Here is a 17,518-nt window from a genome sequence, read left to right as displayed (position 1 = left end):
TTTTTATCCTTTGCTGGCCGAGCTGTGCTAGTTAAAGCCGTTATGTCAGCTATCCCGAGCTACGTGATGCAAGGGTCAGCTCTCCCAACCCATCTATGTGAGAAGCTTGATAAAGTGAACCGGGACTTCCTATGGGGATCAACCTGTGAAAAAAGGAAGCTTCACCTAGTTGGCTGGAATAAAATAATCAAGTCTAAAGAAGAAGGGGGGCTGGGGATTCAGATGGCGAAAGCAAAGAACATTGCTCTATTGGCAAAATTAAATTGGAGGATGTACCAGGAGAAAGAAGCCCTATGGGCGAAAGTCATTCTAAGGAAATATTGTGCTGCTTCAAGAGGTCGATCTATAGACCCAGATAAGCTGCCTTCGTCGCCCAACTGGAACGCCATTAAGGCTGGATTCCCAGTTTTTGCAAAGGGAATTGGCTGGAGTATTGGTAATGGAGAAAAGATTAGGGTGTGGCAAGACAGTTGGATCAAAGGTGCGGCCCTAAGAGAGCTGATTGAAGGTCCTTTAACAGCTGCTGAGACTGATCTTACAGTTTCAGAACTGAAGCAAAATCAGTCTTGGAATTGGAACTTGATCTCATTTGAGCTTCCTCAATCTATTAAGGACAAAATAAAAGCGGTTCCATTTCAAATCTACGGCACAAGAGAGGATACTATTATTTGGAAAGCTGCCAATGATGGTGATTTTTCCACAAAATCTGCTTATCAGCTTGCTCTGCCTAGTGATGCCCCTGGTTCACCCTTTACTGGGAATTGGATTTGGAGAATGGACTTGTTGCCCAAAATCACTAACTTCCTGTGGCTTTGCTTGCACAATAGTGTACCAGTGAGAGATGTGTTGGCAAACCGTGGCATCAGTAGTAGTAATGTCTGCCCGGTATGTGGTTGTCAAGGTGAGACCATAATACACTTGCTCCGTGATTGTGAGTTTGCCAAATTTTGCTGGAGTAAGGTTCAGATACCTCACGCCGTTAAGGCCTCATTCAATGCAGAATTGGCTGATTGGCTGCGCCTGAACTGTCAGAGCAAAGAGGTTCATCAATCCTCTATACCGTGGAGCATCTTATTTCCTTTTGCTCTCTGGTTCATCTGGAAACACCGGAATAAAGTTTGTTTTGAAAATATCCCCCTAAATCTGAACTTACACAAATCATGCATTAACCAGGCCTTGGAATTCTTTTTCTGTGTTGCGAAAACTAGAAGCCAGAAACAGAGTATTATGATTCCAATCAAATGGCTTAAACCTCCCATTGGTTGGATGAAACTCAATACAGATGGGGCTTCTCTAGGCAATCCGGGGGCTGCTGGAGCTGGGGGGTTAATTAGAAATTCTTCAGGGGAATGGGTTAAAGGCTTCGCTAGGTCCGTTGGTTTTGCCACAAGTATCACTGCTGAATTTTGGGCGTTAAGGGATGGCCTTATCCTTGCCTCTCAGCTGGGTTTACAACATATTGAAGTTGAAATTGATGCAAAAGTAGTTGTGGATTTGGTGCAGTCCAATTCTGTTGTTAATAATTCTTTCCTTCCTTTGCTTAATGACTGCAGATCCCTCCTACGAAGCTTCCATCAGGTCAGCGTAAGTCACACATTCAGAGAAGCGAATAGATGTGCGGATGTCTTGGCGAGAAGAGGGTGTTCTCTCCAAGAAGATTTTGTAATTTTTGATTTTCCGCCATCTGTAGAAATTGAATCCTATGTAACTACAGATGCTAATGGCATGTATTATGGTAGACTAACTACCGCTACTCTGGCCACTGTGGCTCCTTAGTTCTTGTTAATGCATTTTCCTTTTAACCAAAAAAAAAAACTTCCTTGTATTTTGTATCAGCTTTTAGCTGACACTTGGGGTGTTATATAACCGGTCTTTGTAATAATTCTTAGTTTTAATGAAATTCTGGTTTACCAAAAAAAATTTTTATTATTAATCTTTTAACTTACACTCTTCAACAGTATCCTTAAAAATAAGGGTAGAGCTAGCTAGCTCCTCTTACGCATAGGACAACAAAATTAGCTCAAAAAGGTCAAAAACCTTCCCTAGGGGTGCTTACCCTTAATTTGTATGCGTGTATATGTGGTGCATTTTTCCTCTCTCTCTCTTGTCCCAATAACTTTTTTTTCCCAATAAGAACGCCTAGTTATTAAGTCCATCTTGATTTTAGAACAACTCTATTTAACGTGTAGTGAATCATAGTAAGTAGCAATAAGTTGCAAAGTTAATGAATGGATAGGCATAGCTTTAGGTCATGAATTTGGTACGAGAGTCGAGTAGTAAGAGAAAGTGATATGAATATCATCATAAATGAATGTCAACTTCTTGCAAAAAAGGGGTAGTTTGGATGGTGGCTCATGATATGTAGAAAAAGACTTTAAAACAGAGGCCAACTGTTTCCTGACATGCTATGAATGTATCAAATTAAAACCGCGTTTTCCCCTAACATATACATATAGCAAACAGTGAAAGCCAAATATACATGTGCTTTTTGAAGATTATTAGAGCAATACATATAGGGAAAAGTTATAGGGTTTTTTGAAGTGGGTTCCTTGTGGGGAATTCTGTGGATTAATTTCTTTGTACGTAATTCTGACTGGTCCTCAACTTGCGCCACCAACTCTTTCATAATTTGACTCACTGTTACACTGTGATATTAGTAGCTTTTATTGTTAGTGCATGACTGAGAGTCATCGACCTATTGCTAATTGCGGTAAGAGTTTGAGATATATTATAGGGAAATGTAAATGATGTCCTAGGTCACTAATTGTGGTAAGAGTTTGAGATATATTATAGGGAAATGTTAACGAGTGCCCTAAGGGCACTCATTAACAATCCAGTTAAAAAAGTTTTTATGGGAAAAGAAAAAAAAAAAATTAATATTTTGACAGCTTTTTTCATTTTCTCATAAAAGTGATATCAAAATTTTCCTAAAATAGATAAGGTACTCGTTAACATGACCCTATAATATATATAGCATATAGTATATACCGTGGAGTAGAATATACAGTACTATACAGTGTATGTATACGTACGTGTATGTAAGTCACTAGAATCTTCTAGGCAAGATTAAGAAAGCATATATACAACAATTCCAAATTTTCTAAAGTAGGAAAGAATGAAAATAAAAAAATGGTGTACTTTCTGTGATTTGAGTCACTGATTCAACCAAAAAAAAAAGAAAAAAGGAAAAGACTAAGGGCCTGTTTAGTATGTATGTTTAAATAACAGTTTTTAATTTTTTTGAAAATACGTGTGGGTGAAAAAATGTGTGAAAAAATGTGTAATGTTGTTTAAAAACTGAAAACATCTGTTTAAAATACATGTACCAAATATCCCCTAAATCATTTGATTCATTTGGTTTGGTTGGGTGGAAAAGAGAGAATAATGAATATATAGGAGAGACAGTGGAAGATGAAAAAAATAATAATAAAAAGTGGTGCAATTACTACTGCAAGTGAAGGAGAAAAAAAGAAAGAGAGACAATTGTATTGTATTCTATTCTGGCCATCTTTTAACAATCTTATTCATCTAATTTATTGAATACAATTCAAAACACACGCATATTATTAGGAATTTAATTAATATAAGATGTTATGTTTAATTTTTCTCCATTTTTATATGATTCTATGGCTATTACTTTTTTTTTTATATACAAAATAGAAATTTTATTCTAGCATAATCTAAGTGTGTATATGTGCGAAATTCCCTTTTAGAGACTTGAAACTCCGACCTTTACCCTCCACACTCAATAAATACTAATACTTGTAAAGTGACCATCGCACACTATCGCATCAAGGGTGTGCGATGACCACTCCACTTATTATAATAGAAAAATGTTTAAGGGCTACTACCAAACATTTATTATAATAGAAAAATGTTTAATTAATTCTATCCTTCTTTATTCAATCCTTACATTTTTTTTTTCTCTCAAATTTCTATTTTTTTCACAAAACAAATTAACTAATTTTTTTTTAATGGCCATAAACTTGGACCAAACTCTAAAGTGTAGAAGTTCATCAACATATAAGATATAACTACTATGCTATTTTAACAATATTATCATTTAATTTAACAAGTTATTTCAAGCCATTAGCGTCGCAATCATAAAAAAGTCGGCTTCATTGGCATCATCGATCAGTTGTACCTATTTTATTTTTTTGATAATCATCAGTTGTACCCATAGGTATGGCTAGCTCGGCAACTTTGTATAATAAAGACAAATTATATGAAATCATTACAATCAAACTATTGGCTAATTAATCTTTCAAAATTGTCCCTTATTACCTCAGCTTTAAACTTTATGAAAAGCACTTCTTAATTTAGTTGTATATATCAGAGAAGGCGTATTGTTTACGACATTGAGACTTGATGTTAATAAAATCATGACTAATTAATACAAAATTACCTAAGATTCAATCTAACAACAACACGTGCATACTTCATATAATACACAAAAATTTTCAAGCTAATCATCACGATTCATTGTGCAAATATTTTACAATTTTGAAAAAAAAAAAAAAAGGGTTAAAAAGATGGCTAAGCAACTACCAACCTTTACAAATTAAGTGTCTATTTCAATACCCCATTTTAATTTAATTTAATTTCCAATTCAGCACAAAGATCTCTAATGTTTAATATGGAAGGGATGTAATTTCTGCATGGCCTGTTTGGTACATGTATTTAAACATTTTCAGTTTTTAAACAACATTACATGTATTTCTATACACTTTTTTACTCACACATAATTTCTAAAAAACTGAAAACTATTATTTAAACAGTTAGTACCAAACTGTTGTACAGCCTGTTTCTCTTTGATCATAGCCATCCAAGTGTTTGGATTTTGTGGCTGATGTGTTTCAAGTGGAGCTTTGTGGATCACTAGTCTGAGTCATTGTGTCATTATAAATTTATACAATAATGCCCAGCACTGACCGTGCACCAAAGAATGCTACGTAATTTTAGTGCCTTTTCTATTTGTTTAAATTCTTTTGGGTCAAAAATGGTATGAGTATTACTAAAGTTACCTTGTCAAAAAAAAAAAAAAAATTACTATACCAAAACTAGCATATGAGCACGTGCTCACGTGTGCGAGTTTGTAGTCAAAAGCTAGTATTATATTAAGCTTATAAAAATATACAATTTAAATAATCAGTTACGAGGTAATTAAACCCGTCAATCATATTTATTGACACGTTTGTGGATCTTGTTAAGTGTTAACAGATATTTTTAAGATATTTGTTAATAATTTATTTTTGAAAAATTTTAATACCATTTTTATGAGTAATGTAAATGCCTATCAAAAAGCCAAACATTTTTTCCTTTTCTCATAAAAAGTTTTTAAGCATATTTCTTAAAATTGGTTAATTTTTCTCTTTCTTTTTGATTGATTGATTTACTTTTAACATTCTTCATGTGGCATATACCTTTTTTGTGATTCTCTTAGATACGGCTAAAGAATATGAATGTCGTACAATGGGCACCACGTTTTCTTATTGTTTATAGAATATGATAAAGTGGGGATGTGGTGTTCAAATTTGACTTGCTGATCATTAGCTTGAAAGTTGAAACTGGCTTCAAGTCAGATAATTTATTTTATATGTTTATCTATTTCCCTTTCTTTTAGATAAGGCATATTATTAATGAGTTATACCGGTGAACAACTTTTCTAGTGATAATCTATTCACAAATTTTTTTTTTTGCTAAACCTCTATTCACAAACTGGTTAATTCAGTTCTTGTCCAAACTGGTATTATATGTTTGGTTAAAATTTTGGTGTTTGACTTATCTTATGACATTTAATTGTAAGAAAATTAAGATACTTGATGTATTTTATCTGCTGTAAAAGTGGGTTAAATTTTATGCTTGAAGGAGCTTGAAGACTAGCTTACTAATTAAAGAAGTTCGCTCAAGCGTGACTAGGGTTTGCTTAAGCAAGATTGAAGATTTAAGCTCAAGCAAAAACATAGTATCCATGCAATAGTATTGGTGGAGACATTTTGTTAAAATGCTAAATTTACCATAAAAATATGGCAAAAATCAAGTACGTCAGTGGAGCAATAGGCATAATTTTTTTGCTGCTGAGTTAATAGTGTACAACTATTTTTACTTGTGCACTGTAACTCATATGTTAAAAAAAAAAAAAAATTATAGTGTCACCACTGTAGCTCAAATTATTTATTGTAGTAGATATATTATTTTATTATGTTATTTATATTATTTTATTATGTTAAAAGCTAAAACAAAACCACCGATGTTGGGTGTTTTGCAAAATAAAATGGTAAAATAGATAAAGTAACTTTTTGTGATGCCAAATTTTTAGCACCACTAATGCTAATGCTCACAAGAGCCTCCTCACCTGACCCTCACTCTAGTCATGAGGGTCATAGAAACAGTTTTTTTTTTTTTTTTTTTTTTTTTTTTCGAATCTTATTTTGATTAGGTTTGTGTCTCTATCTAACCTTATTTGTAAACATCTATTTAAAGCATTGCATACAAGGATTTTCCGAGAGTAATACTATAGACACAAACTATTTTATAACATTTTTACAAATTGCTGATGTGGTTTTAGTAATTTTCAAATAATTATTGGTAAATATAAATGTGATGTTAGTAGTAGACCCATATTATAACTAATAAGAATTTGTCATATCAATAGGTTGTAAAAATGTTGTAAAATAGTTTGTGATTGTAGCATTATTTTTTTTTTCCAAAGCTAGAGCAATTAAAAAAAAAAAGCTCAAAGCTTTTCATATAGGAAACACGTACCTTCTGTCCTTGTACTTTGATGAAGAAATTGTGCTAGTTCATCAACCAAACCTATGATTTAAGTTTTGAAACCACATTGTTCATTCTTCTAGTCACTTTTGATCAAATTTACAGGGAGGTGTCTGGGAGTGTGTCAGAGTTTTTGAATTGTTGAAGTGGATGTGTAATTACTAATTAGTGAAGGGATTCATATAAGAAGAAGTTCAGAGGTTCTAAATTGTTTTCTTTTTTTCTTTTTTTAGAAGGAGAGGTTCTAAATTGTTGAAATGACACTAGTTATCCACTGGGTGGTAGAGTCTAGTTATAAAAGTTTTGTTTCTAGTCTGGAAAACTCATTCTTTTATAGTCGTCTTAGTTGGGGTATGTTACTTCGTGGAGATTTTTCCTTTGAAGAGATTTATCAGTTTTTCACTTTGTCACAGAATCATGTATTTATTATTTTTATTATCTGGCTTTATGATTTGATGAGTTATTGATTTATGGTTATTAATAAAAATACTAATATTATGGATCACATAATTAAGATTATTGATAATTAATTAATAATTATGCTATATAATTAGTAAAAGGGACTAAATCAAAATTTTCGTGTTTTATCTAAACTATAGTTTATATGACAACTAGTAAACAAATTCAGAAGACAGTGTCAAATTTGATGTTTTAAAATGGCATGTATTCCTTTTAGTAGGTCTGAAATAAGTAATAAATTAATAATTTGAAATTTAAATATTAAAAAAAGATAAATGTAAGAAAATAACAAGGCATAACTTTCATACCATAATAAAATTAAAATATATGAAAAAAGAAATGGATAATTACACATTACCCACCTGTGGTTTACCTCTAATTCTAAGTGTCTACCTGTGGTTTGAATTTTGACACTTTACCCACCTGTGATTATCTCCGTCTATGTGCCGTGTGCTCACCTCTCCCTCACTGTTACTCTAACATAGGAAATAGATCAAAGGTCACTCCCATCCAGATCAAAACAGTCTCTTTTCCAAAAACTACTCAGTCACTCTCATCCCGCTTACTCACCAAAAATCACTCAGTGTCACTCCCAAAAATCACTCAAAATCACTCAAAATCACTCACTCACTCCCCCTTCACCGTTAACGTAAGAAATAGTTGAAAAGTCACTCCCATTTCCCATTCGTTCACTCTTGCTCACCAAGAATCACTGAGTGTCACTCCCAAGAATCACTCAAAATCACTCACTCACTCACTCACTCCCATCGTTCGTGCAAACCGAACCGACGAAGACGGCTTCTCCGTTCAGCGGTGGCAGGAAGACTCACTCCTGGGTATCGCGCTTCGCTTCACTTGACTGGGATTTGAAAGCTTGAGGTCGTGCATGCAAACCGATTTGAGGAGGATCAAGATTATTGCCTCTGTTCTGTTCAGCCGTTGCAGGTAGATTAGGATTTTGCATTTTAATCTTTGAAATCTAGGGTTCTAAATTGGGTCTTAAAATGCCGGTGGATTTTAAAATGCCAGTGCCGGTGGTGGGTTTTAAAAATCCTTTTTTTTTTTTTTTTACAGAGTCGGAGAAATTTCCAGCTGAAACCCAATTTTGTTTTTACAGTTGCTCCTCATTTTTGTATGTTGTAGGCTTTGATGATTGTTCTGTTTAGTATTACCCGCCTCTCCCTCACCCGATCATGCTCATGATTGTTCTGTTGTAGGCTTTCTCTCTGCCGTGATTTGTATTGTTTAATTGTTTTTGTGGAATGTTACCAAATTGAAATCAGTTTGATCATTGGTTACTGCTTCTATCAATTTGAAATCAGTTTGATTTACTGCTTTTGTTACCAAATTGATCATTGGTTCTGATTTTCATATTAATTAGAATGTTACTAGTTGAGTCTGTTGTGGACAGCATGTTATAGTTAGTGTCTAATGGACCAGTGAACTAATTATGAATTTGACCAGTGAACTAATGGACCAGTGAACTAAAAACCCTCCATTCCCTTTAAAAGTTGAATAATGCTCATGATTTTATTGAAATAATTATTCAGTCAATTATGATATAAGCTGGATGGTTATATATGCATTTTTAAAATAAGTCCAACTGCATTCTAAGTTCTCTTGTTTGCTCAATTCTGTTTTGAAATAAGTTTGTGATAATAATCGACCAGTTAACTAATGGTGCTGCTCTTATTACTACTCTTATCCATATAGGTATTGAGTCTTTATTAACAATAGAACTAGATGCCTCATTTTTATATGTATGCTTTAAGGCTTTGATCATCTTTCATTTATAAGTTTTATCATCTTCATTTATTCTGTTGTGTTTTACATGCAGATGGCTGACTTAGTATTCAATTTTGAGATTCATCATGGTGGCCAGTTTGTGTGGAACCCAGATTTGGTATATTTAGGAGGTAGTACTTCTTTTGTTGATAATGTTGACCCAGATAGACTTAGTTATTTTGAAATACAAGATATTTGTTGTGATGTGGGGGCACTTAGTACAAGTAGATATCATTATCTTATTCTTGGAGGTAATTTGGAGCAAGGGTTAAGGCTTATAAATGAAGATGATGATGTTGTTTATATGTGTGAGATCCATGCTGCATGGCCTACAGATAAGATAACACTATATGTTGAGGGTGGTGAGGAGCCACTTGCTGTTGAACAACCATTTGGTAATGAGGAAGTAGCAGATGATGATGATGATGTGCATGAGGTGGGTGAGAGTGATGATGATGTGCATGAGGTGCATGAGGGAGGTAATGTGGATGCTGAAGGAGGTGATATTGATTAGTTAGAGGAAATGTTTGAGGGGCCAGATTTTGATGATGATGTTTTTGGAAATGTAGATGATGGGTCATCTACACGTGCAGCCCCACATAGGCCCTCTAAAGGAGATGATGGGTCATCTACACATGCAGCCCCACATAGGCCCTCTGAAGGAGATGATGGGCCATCTACCCATGAGGATGTACATGTGTATGCAGCCCCACATAGGAATACTGCAGCTGACAATGACCCACCTCTTGAAGAGGGTGAATGGATTGACCCACCTCTTGAAGATGACATGGAAAGTCTAATAGGGTCTGATGATGATCAGCCAGCACCAGCTGCAAAAGAACCTGAGTTTAATGTCCAAACTGACATGAGAAAGCCAGAGTTAAGGAAAGGAATGAAGTTTCCAAACTCTAAAGTATTTAGGGAGGCATTGAGGGAATATGCGATAAAGAAGCCAGTAAATATCAAGTTCAAGCTGAATGAGAAGAAGAAGATATCAGTTTATTGTATCAATGAATGTGGATGGAGGTGTTATGCATCTCAACTACCTGACGAGTTGACATTCCAAATAAAAACATTCAATCCGGAGTGCACTTGCCCTAGATCCTTCAAACATAGCCAAGTGACTTCAACTTATGTTGCAAAGAAGTTTATGCAGGAGTTTGACAAAAACCCCAATTGGAAAGTGGCTGGTGTTCAACATCATGTGAAGCAAGCACTTGAAGTTGACATAAGTTACAGTCAAGTGTATAGGGCAAAAAGGAAAGCTATTGAGTTGGTTACTGGGGATGAACAGTTGCAATATGGGAAACTTAGGGATTATGCAGAGATGATAAGATTGACTGATAAAGGAAGTAGGGTTATTTTGCAAACTGAAATGGAAGATGAAAATGCACAGCCGAAATTTAAGAGAATGTATATTAGGTATAATGCACAAAAACTTGGGTTTTTGGGAGGTTGTAAACCAATTATTGGTTTAGATGGGTGCCACTTGAAAGGCAGATTTGGGGGGCAAATACTTTCTGCCATAGCTAGAGATGCAAATGACAATATTTTCCCAGTTGCATTTGCTGTTGTTGAGCAAGAAAACAAAGATTCATGGGTATGGTTTCTGCAGCAGTTTTCAAATGACATTGGGGATCCACAGCAACTTAATCTGGTCTTCATCAGTGACAGACAAAAGGTATGACCTACGATTGTACTAACATATTTAGTAGACATTTTTAAAGTTCAATAATAATTGAGATGCTGTTTTGTAACAAAGATGCTGTTTTGTAACAATTGTACTAACATATTTACTTGTTCTGTTTTGTAACTTGTATAAGGGCCTTATACCTGCAATTGAGATGCTGTTCCCAACTTGTGAGCATAGATATTGTGTGAAGCATATCTATAATAATTTCAAAGTGGATCATAAGGGCTTGGAGTTGAAGGATGCACTGTGGAGATGTGCTGGAGCCATAACAGTGAGGGAGTTTGAAAGAAGAATGCAGGAAATGAAGGATTTGGATGTCAAGGCATGAGAGTATCTTGTTGACATCAACCCTGCACAATGGTCTAAGTCTCACTTTAGTAGTAGAACTTTGTGTGATTGTTTAGCTAATAACTTGAGTGAGTCTTTTAATGCCATGATTTTAGAAGCTAGGGATAAGCCAATTTTAGCAATGTTGGAGTGGATTAGAGTTAGGCTCATGACCAAACAATACAAAAAGATGAGAGGTATAGCAAAATACACTGGAAAAGTTTGTCTTAATATTCAAGACAAATTAGAGAAGTTAAAACATGAATCTATACCTTTCAATGCTACTCCAGCAGGCAGCTTCATGTATGAGGTTGATAATGGTCATGAGAGACATGTGGTTGACTTGGCTAAGAAAGCATGCAGCTATAGGATTTGGGATTTGACAGGACTTCCCTGCAAACATGGGATCTTTGCTATTGTTAAGAACCTGGAGAAAGTGGAGAACTATGTGCATCCTTGTTACTTAAAAGAGACATTTGCTGAAACATACAAAGAGATAATACAGCCAATGCCTGGCCAGTCTGAGTGGGTTAAGACTAACCAACCTGCTCCTGTTGCTCCTCATGTGTATAAACCACCTGGCAGACCACCAAAGTAAAGAAAAAGAGATCCTGAAGAGCCAAGGAACCCTTATAGAGTTTCTAGGATGAACAAGACAATCAAGTGTGGGAAGTGCAAGAAAGAAGGACATAATGCAAGAGGGTGCAAGGCAGGCATCACTGGTGAAACTACATGGCAGAGAAGAGATAGACTTGCTAAATTAGCAGCTGTAAGTATTTCCATGCTTTGAACTATATTCATTTCCTCAAGTATTTCATGTGTGTAACTTGTACTACCCTCTTTGTAGGCACAAGGCAGTAAATCTACAAAAACAAAGCAGACTGCAACACTTCAAACTGCATCTCAGCCACCAAGTGCTAGATCTCAGAGTGCATATAGAGCTTTTGGTCAAACTGCATCTCAACCTGCACCAAACAATAGATCTGAGGCTGCAACTCAACCTGCAACTAGATCTAAGGCTAATTGGTTCTCTTCATCCTCACAACCAAGCTTCCATACCCCTAGAGAGACATGGGATTCTTTACCATCTCAGGCACCTCTGGCTTGTTCTATTTTGTTTATTTTTTTTCTCTTACTTGCTATTGTTGGATCATCTTGCTAATTGTTGGATAATCTTGCTAACTGTTGGATTTTTGGTTATGCAGCCAAGTACATCTGCTAGGGGGTTTAAAGGCAGAAAGTTTCAACCAGTTGGTGGAAAGGGCAAGAATGCAGCTGGCAAGGGCAAGAATGCAGCTGGCAAGGGCACCTAAAGTAGTAAATGAAAACTTGGAAGATGTTAAAGTTTCAACAACTTTTTTGTTATAGTTCACTTGTTTAATGTATATGTCAAGTGTCAAAAACAATATTGGCAATTTCGGTTGGAAATATGTATGTCTGAGCACTAGTGGACTAGTTGGTGGGTTTTAATTGGAAGATGTGTAAAGTCACAGGATGTGCCAAAAACAATGTTGGCAATTTTGTATGCATGTGACATAAAACTTTGTTAATGTCTCCACTTTTATTTTGTAAAGTCACTGAATAGGTTGTTCTTCTTTTATTTTGTGAAGTCACAGGATGTGTTCAATGACTCTTCACTTTTATTAATGTTAATGTGCATTGAAATAGGATAAAGTATTTTGTTGTGTTGTGCTTGTCTTGTGCTTTTGGTGGACTCTGTTTTTCTTGTCTTGTTCTTTTGGTGGATTTACACAGGTGTATGTATTCACACAACAAATCATGTGTCTGTGTAAAACATGTTCCATTTATAGGCAGGTGTGCAACAAATCATGTATATGTGTAAAACATGTTCCATTTATAGGCAGGTGTGCATTGACACAGGTGTATATATTGAACCAACATGTTCCATTCAAGTTATTATGTTATTAATATTTCCACATAACACTTTGTGCCAATGTATATCAATCACAGGATGAAGTAAAAAGGAATAAAAAAATTATACTAAACAATATTTGCACAAAAACAACACTTTCCATTTCAATTACCCAATAACATTTCAACATTCCACCAAGTATTATGGCAGATTAAGGTTCCTCGCTCTTACATTATTGTTCACTGAGGCAAAACACAACAACAACATTACAAAAATGAAAAATAACCATGACAAAACTAATGTCATCTTGTACAATCTCTCACTCTCTCTAACTCTCTTAAGTTTCTCTCTAATTTCTACATAAAGCTCATGAGTTTCTCTTTCCCTCCGGTTACATCTTTCTTCCATTTCCTTAGTTGTCATTTCTCTCTGATTTGCAAGCTGCAATTCATTCTCAAGCATACTTATCCTTTCACGGTCACTCTTACAAGTTTCGTTATCTACCCACTGAAAGAAGCCACATTTGGGACCAACCTGAGCATTACAATTATAACAATTAATTTCACAGTTCACAATTAATCACAACTAATAATTCAATTCAACTCAATTCAAATACAACAATGTAATTGTTACTTACATTAAATTGACTACAACCAACAAATCTTCTTCCATAGTTACCAGCTTTTCGACTTGTTCTTAGGGCACAATTCTCAAGGGTACATAAATGACCATCTCCAGCATGGTAGAAACCACTAGTTGTAGAGCCATTGCCAGTTGATGAAGACATAGCAAAAATTTGTTACAAGCTTATAGACCAACAAATCTGTTACGAGTGGCAAGAATCAACTCATCTAAATTTAGTAACAACTACTCATGCTACAACCACATTGTTAAAAAAGTTGATGGGCCACAGACCTTTATTTTAAAGTAATAAGAAAATGCAGATATATATTCATAACTGTTAAGCCAGTAATAAGAAAATGCAGATATAGTGACCGTGCTGGAGAAAATGCAGAAAATGCAGATATGTTAACCGAATTTGGAAGAAAGAATTTGGAAGAAAGACTACCCAATTTTAAAACCCACAGGAATTTTAACAAAGTGACCGTGCATATTAAGTGAGGAAGAAAGAAATACAATTATCACCGGGCATTTTAAAACCCACCACCGGCAAAAATGAGTTTTTAAAACCCACCACCGGCACCGGCATTTTAAAATCCACCGGCATTTTAAGACCCAATTCAGAACCCTAGATTTCAAAGATTAAAACGCAAAATCCTAATCTACCTGCAACGGCTGAACAGAACAGCAATAATCTTGATCTTCCTCAAATCGGTTTGCATGCACGACCTCAAGCTTTCAACTCCCAGTCAAGTGAAGCGAAGCGCGATACCCATGAGTGAGTCTTCCTGCCACAGATGAACGGAGAAGCTGTCTATCTCGGTTTGGTTTGCATGAACGATGGGAGTGAGTGAGTGAGTGAGTGATTTTAAGTGATTTTTGGGAGTGACACTGAGTGATTTTTGGTGAGCAAGCGGATGAGAGTGACTGAGTGGTTTTTGGAAAAGTGAGTGTTTTGATCTGGATGGGAGTGACTTTGATCTATTTCCTATGTTAGAGTAACGGTGAGGGAGAGGTGGGCACACAGCACATAGACGGAGATAATCACAGGTGGGCAAAGTGTCAAAATTCAAACTACGAGTAGACACTTAGAATTAGAGGTAAACCACAGGTGGGTAATGTGTAATTATCCCAAAAAGAAATGTAAAGAGAAAGAGAACATGATAAATTACTATGGCTTGGCTTTATAGCATAGTTATTAAGCCTAGATTGACCAAACTGGCCAGACCGGTAATCTAGTGAACCAATACCTAAGTCAATCCAATTGTTTATTTGGAATTTTGGATCGCTTATACAACTAAACAGATAAAACTCAGTGAAGCCAATGGTTTTTTTTTTTTTTTTTTTTTTTTTTTTTTTGCAATTTATGCAACCTAGATGCTTTCACCCTACTAGTTTTGTAATTCTAAATGAAATTGCGTTAATAAGGTCATTGCAAATTCCATTTTTTTGAATGAAGAGTGTAACAAAAGCAAAGAATTTTATAATGAAGTTGAGGCTAGACTTTTCAATAAATATTGAACTTCAAATTTTAGATCAGGTCGTACCTATGGAATTAGAGTAGCTAGTGAAATATGTAATATTTACAAGATATACTTTTGTTATTAAAATTGTAAGTAATGTGATAGGATTTTATTTAGCAAATAGCTGCATTAAATCTTTTTATTTTATGTTATCTAGTGTTATATACTTATATTTGTGAAACACTACATGTTTTTTATAATTAATTTTGATTAGTAAATTAAGATAACCCATTTTTATTAATTTACATAATTATTTTATGATTTCTTTTTTATTTGACCATGTGATTCTACCAATGACCCACTAGTTGAACCAATCATCCAATGATTCTTTGCATAGATCAGGTTAATGTCTGGTCTAGGATTTATAATTATGCATTAGAGGTCCATATCCATAGCATTAAGCCCTTGATGCTAACTCCATGTTTTACAATTAATTGATTGGTATTTATAGTAGGATAAATCCTAGATTAACATTACTTTGATCACAAGTAGAATTAAGATTTCTTTGCTTGTACTCTAAGTAAGACTATAATTGCTTTGCTTAAAGGAGTCTTACCCCTCTTAAGAGGTATACCTAGAGGCCTTGTATAGTGTGTTTTTTTTAAAGATTATTTTTTGGACAAGAAGGTTCTTCTTTGGTAGAGCTTTTGCTCTATTATATAGTGCAAACTCATGAAGCTTATAGCATATGTGGCTGGGCTGTTGTATCATGAAGACAATATTCTAGTTAACCTGTTGCACTATTTTAAATGTATATTATATATTTTCCCGTAGTGGCGTGAAATGCCTTAAATAAAGCGAGATATCGGTACCTCAACCAAGCCATATAATGTTAGTTAATATTACAAATTTGATTTGCAAATAATATATGATTATTCATTTAAATGCATTAAAATAATAAGAAAATCCATACAATTTGTTGTGAGCTAGTGTTATATTATTTTGATTTGTGGACATATTTTATTATTTTTAAACCTCCAAACCAACACTTCTTATTCTTGTTAGCATCTTAAATAATCAATATCAATATATACACACATACAAAAGCAAAGATCTTATACGAGAGAACATAAGTTTTTACTATGTATTAGAACGTAGTGTAGCACCTCCCCATGTACAAAGTGCTTGGGGGTTTAGGGGGGAAATTGTTCGAGCTACGAGGTTAGCAGCATGTTGTAACTATCTCTCAAAAAAAAAAAAAAAAACTTCCTCCTACTAAATTACAAACCCCGAACAATCCCCTTTAACTAGTTAATTTCAAACAATAGACTGATGTTTTAAATTAGCCAAAAAACTCAAATCTTTAATATGCATTTATTACTTTAAATGCTTTAGATATATTTAATGAATAACTTTTCAATCTCTTTTCTACATAAGAACTAAGTTCAATGTAGAATTGCAAGAATTGGATTCAATGGATTGAGTAATATAATTATTTGTCTTAATACATTTGTCTATTCAAGCATATATAACAACCTTATTAAGAGCTACCATTCAAGAACTAATTTCAATGTAGAATTGCAAATGTCAGATTCAATATTATTTGTCTTTACACAATTTGTTTTGATTTGAGATGATAACTGGTCACTTATTGTTGCATTGAGTTGCAAAGGGAGAGTAATTTGAATTCGGATGAGGCAAAACTAGATGTGGTTGTCCAGACTAAATTTGCAATTGAGATAGGTGTAAGATAATTCATGGCCAGAGCTATATAGAGGTAACAATATTAAGAATAAGTATCATGCATGGTCATAAAGATATTTTCATATAAAAATATAGTTTTTTTTTATAAAATATTTTAAAATAAATTTAAACCGTATCCGTGTGTCGCAAGCATCGGCTAGTTATATCCAATTCATTTGTCTCGACTTCACCCCCTTTTTTAACAACAAATCATAGTTGGTAGGTTTATATAAGTTTTCAATTTGAATCAACTACTGAAATTATTTTTTTGCCCACTAATAACAACCCATAACAACTTGCCACTTAAAATTTATTATGAAAATATTGTGTATATGGTATTTCTCTTTTGTAAGAGGGTTTCACAAAATTCTATGAAAAATTCAAACACTTACCGTAACAACAAAATTTTAATTGGTTTTGAGCCCTCCCGAAAAGCAACCTGTAATAAATAATTCCAGGTCCTCCTCACGCAACCATTTGCGTGTGAACGGCTAAGCTTTTGTCTTAAATTATTTGACTTAGTTTGATAGCTTATTTTTTAGTAATGTATTTTTAAATGAGCATTTTTTTTTTTATGGATTAAAAAAGCAATACTAATACAAATTTTTTTTAGAATAAAAAGTGGTAATTGGAAAATGAAGCATTTTATTTTTAATAATTCAATAGCCATACTAAATAGGAAAGGTTTCTCTAAAAAAGTAAAATTGGGTGAATTACGTTTTTGGTCCCTATCTTATACACGCTATTTCAATTTGATCTCTAACATTTTAATTGTGTCAA

General features: G+C 34.3%; 2 protein-coding genes across 2 annotated transcripts; one reads left to right on the top strand and one right to left on the bottom strand.

Annotated features, from left to right (window-relative positions):
• The first annotated feature begins 10,319 nt into the window (after nucleotides 1-10,319).
• Nucleotides 10,320-11,079, top strand: LOC126714138 (uncharacterized). Its single transcript, XM_050414148.1, has 2 exons — nucleotides 10,320-10,699; nucleotides 10,842-11,079. The coding sequence occupies exons 1-2, from the start codon at nucleotides 10,346-10,348 to the stop codon at nucleotides 11,037-11,039; spliced, it is 552 nt and encodes a 183-aa protein (XP_050270105.1). The 5' UTR covers nucleotides 10,320-10,345; the 3' UTR covers nucleotides 11,040-11,079.
• A 1,995-nt stretch (nucleotides 11,080-13,074) lies between these two features.
• LOC126714129 (uncharacterized) lies at nucleotides 13,075-13,805 on the bottom strand. The gene is made up of 2 exons (XM_050414136.1): nucleotides 13,549-13,805; nucleotides 13,075-13,445 (listed from the first exon to the last, which is right to left on the bottom strand). The coding sequence occupies exons 1-2, from the start codon at nucleotides 13,696-13,698 to the stop codon at nucleotides 13,113-13,115; spliced, it is 483 nt and encodes a 160-aa protein (XP_050270093.1). The 5' UTR covers nucleotides 13,699-13,805; the 3' UTR covers nucleotides 13,075-13,112.
• Nucleotides 13,806-17,518: the final 3,713 nt, after the last annotated feature.

This window comes from Quercus robur, chromosome 1 (genome assembly GCF_932294415.1).
Source record: "Quercus robur chromosome 1, dhQueRobu3.1, whole genome shotgun sequence".
Classification (NCBI taxonomy): domain Eukaryota; kingdom Viridiplantae; phylum Streptophyta; class Magnoliopsida; order Fagales; family Fagaceae; genus Quercus; species Quercus robur.
Note: the sequence above shows the minus strand (reverse complement) of the source record. Positions and strands in the feature narration are given on the sequence as shown.

What these genes read in the sequence shown, in the direction of transcription:
- LOC126714129 (XM_050414136.1), bottom strand. Translation starts at nt 13,698, where the DNA reads ATGTCTTCATCAACTGGCAATGGCTCTACAACTAGTGGTTTCTACCAT. An exon ending in TTGGTTGTAGTCAATTTAAT is followed by an intron (nt 13,446 to 13,548) that starts GTAAGTAACAAT and finishes TGTAATGCTCAG; the next exon opens with GTTGGTCCCAAATGTGGCTT.
- LOC126714138 (XM_050414148.1), top strand. Translation starts at nt 10,346, where the DNA reads ATGATAAGATTGACTGATAAAGGAAGTAGGGTTATTTTGCAAACTGAA. An exon ending in TCATCAGTGACAGACAAAAG is followed by an intron (nt 10,700 to 10,841) that starts GTATGACCTACG and finishes AACTTGTATAAG; the next exon opens with GGCCTTATACCTGCAATTGA.